The sequence below is a fragment of the Populus nigra genome, chromosome 13, assembly GCF_951802175.1.
Source record: "Populus nigra chromosome 13, ddPopNigr1.1, whole genome shotgun sequence".
Classification (NCBI taxonomy): domain Eukaryota; kingdom Viridiplantae; phylum Streptophyta; class Magnoliopsida; order Malpighiales; family Salicaceae; genus Populus; species Populus nigra.
Window position 1 is genome coordinate 9990005 of NC_084864.1, and position 2881 is coordinate 9992885.

Here is a 2881-nt window from a genome sequence, read left to right on the forward strand (position 1 = left end):
TATCTTATTAGAATTTTCGGTGGTAGTTATTTTTTAAAATATATTTTAAAAAAATATAAAAATTGAAATAATTTATTTAAAATTATTTTTTAAATTGATTTAAAAAATCTTGAATAAAAACACATAATGGAACTGCAATAACAAAACATGGATGAGGGCAAGGGCATGCAAAGGCGTGATTTCATTCCCAGAAGGCCCCATTCTACCCATGTGAGTACACAGATAGATAATGTGCTCTTAGCTCAATCACTTCCCATTAAAAATCCCTATATATACCCTAGTCAGGGAGGTACTCTCTCAAGTCTTAACAAGCAAACCCCCTCTTCTCTCACTTTCACATCTCTTTTCATTTCTTTTTGGTGTTTAGACAATCCTAGGAAGAAGGGTTTTGCCTTGTAGCTAAGGCCATGGCTAAGTTTGTTGCTGTCTTCCTCTTGGCTCTCATTGCCATTTCCATGCTCCAAACCTTGGTATGTAAGACCCTTCCTTTCTTCGATCTTTATGACCCAGAAGCTGAAATGGGTTTGTTTCTCCTTTAATTGTTTTTCTTGACATTGTTTTGTTTTGCCCTGTTTTTTCAGGCTGTGGCATCCCATGGGCGTGGAGGTCACCACAATAACAACAAGGTTAGCTCTCTCTTATAATCCCTTGATGCGTATGCGCATTATGATGCGGATTCTTTACCTTGACAATGTTGTATCTTCAGATCATGAATCTTAGTCACGTTTTAAGTTTGTAATGTCAAATGTGCTGTGATTGCAGAACAAGTATGGACCTGGGAGTCTCAAGAGCTTCCGTAAGTGCTTCGACGACCAGCCTATTTTCCATTTTCCCCTCATTTGGCGTTTTAAAATCTTTGTCACGAGAATCTGAATAGAGAAAAAAGTACACCTGCCTTTTAAAAAAAATTGCTTGCAATTTCCCAGCTTAGAAAAGATCTGTGAGATTATTTTGTTCTTGCTCTTTTTTTGCCCAGAAATCAACGAGTTTAAAAGGGATATCCGCCATTGAAAATATTGATCTGTGGTTGCGGGTTTCAAGATCTAATCAAGTCAAAAAGTCTGAACATGGTCAAATTCTTGATAGTGGCCTTTTATTATCTCTTACGTTGACTGTCTTGTGTAATGACCAGAATGTCCATCACAATGCACGAGGAGGTGTAGCAAGACCCAGTACCATAAGCCATGCATGTTCTTCTGTCAGAAGTGCTGCAAGAAGTGCCTCTGCGTTCCCCCAGGGTATTATGGGAATAAAGCTGTGTGCCCTTGCTACAACAACTGGAAGACCAAGGAAGGAGGGCCTAAGTGCCCTTGAACAATAATTAATTTCCCTTCCCTGGTCTCCTTTTACTATATTATATGTATCAAGTGTTATGCTCTCGGAATAGCACTAACTATATACTATATGTTTCTTAAGCTGTGGTTCAGGCGGGGTAAGATGGACTTTGTATTGTGGTCGTTCTACCGCTCAAGAAATCAGTCCTTATGCCTCCGCAAATGAGAGCGGCTAATCTGTCGTTTTATTATCAATGAGAATTCATGTCTTTTTTATGAGTTCACCTCTGTGTCTTGTGGGTGGTTGCTTGATGAAAATTGATATCTGACCTGAGATTTCCTTTTCTAAAATGTTTTGGGTTATTCTTTAATGGTGATGAGGGAAAAAGCTTGACTTCTCTTGCCTAAATCCATCCGATTTAGGCAGTAGTTTTCTAACATTCCATGAGGAGAAAACTCTGCACGGAGCCGATGCACCTGAATCTATGGAGAATGAACTCCGAATATAAATGATATAGACTTGAATTCATAAAAGATCAGACCTCGATGGGGACACGATAAACCTGAATCCATTTGTTCTTTTTAAAACTATAGATAACAAATACATTTATCATCTTACCCTTACATTTACATGGATATATGCCTCTACATAAACAACCTTAAATCTCAAGATGCTCCTAGGCCATAAGAAAACATCTTCCCCTTCAAGCTTTACCATGTAAAATGTAAACACACACAACATAGCCTTTCAAAAATCTTTTTCTTCACCATTAATGCTAACATAAGCATCGAATGTCCTCTAAATCTACAAAAAATGATTTATTTTACAAGTATTCTAATTGTACAAGCTCAAGCTCGGTCAAATAGTATGCACTAGTCTTGTTGCCCATGTTTTGTTGCCAACCGGATAAAAAAATTAATTTCATTGTAAGGAAAAAAAAATTGTTATTTTCAATGCAAGAAAAAAAATATGTTATTTGGGACCTGTTAATTTTTTTAAAACTAAGAAAAATAGAAACTTAAATTGAAAACTTGACACACGTATAACAAATGCTAAAAAAAATCATTAACAATAACTAAAAACTTAATAAAAAAACTGAAATATAGATGTAAATAAAAAAATGATCTCACACCATGTCATGCCATTTAATATTCTTTTATTTAATTTTATGTCAATATTTGTTTAGAAAAAAAATTAGAAATAAAACTCAATCAAAACAAAATAATTTGCAAGAATAGTTCCTCTTATTCTTATTAATTTGACTTGCTGATGATATAGTTTTTTGGATTGCCTTAATTTCAAATTAAACTATATTTGAATTGGCTAAATATAACTTGCTTAGGTCCAAACATGACTTGATGGTTCCGTTTAAAATTTGATTTGGCTAAAAAGAATTTCAAGCCCTCGTCCTTTTTTTTTCTTCTAAAAAAACTCTTTTGAGATAATGATATTTTTTTATTAATTTAAGTAAATCTGACAAACCTTTTATATAGGTAATGAACCTAGTTGGATTTAATAATTTTTTTTAATTAAATTATACAATAACAAAAATAAAGACTCAAATAAAATATTTATAAAAATTTACAAAAAAAAAAGTATCAAGAAA

The 2881-nt window shown here is 33.7% G+C and overlaps 1 protein-coding gene across 1 annotated transcript; it reads left to right on the forward strand.

Annotated features, from left to right (window-relative positions):
- Window positions 1–281: 281 nt before the first annotated feature.
- On the forward strand, window positions 282–1558 carry LOC133670661 (gibberellin-regulated protein 4). The gene is made up of 4 exons (XM_062091216.1): window positions 282–470; window positions 582–626; window positions 763–796; window positions 1133–1558. Exons 1-4 carry the CDS (start codon window positions 408–410, stop codon window positions 1312–1314), a joined length of 324 nt encoding a protein of 107 aa, XP_061947200.1. The 5' UTR covers window positions 282–407; the 3' UTR covers window positions 1315–1558.
- The last annotated feature ends 1323 nt before the right edge of the window (window positions 1559–2881 follow it).

Bases quoted from the DNA above. Each gene is read 5' to 3' on its own strand.
- LOC133670661 (XM_062091216.1), top strand. From the start codon at position 408: ATGGCTAAGTTTGTTGCTGTCTTCCTCTTGGCTCTCATTGCCATTTCC. The intron at 627-762 runs GTTAGCTCTCTC...CTGTGATTGCAG, and splicing joins GTCACCACAATAACAACAAG to AACAAGTATGGACCTGGGAG. The intron at 797-1,132 runs GTAAGTGCTTCG...TGTAATGACCAG, and splicing joins TGGGAGTCTCAAGAGCTTCC to AATGTCCATCACAATGCACG.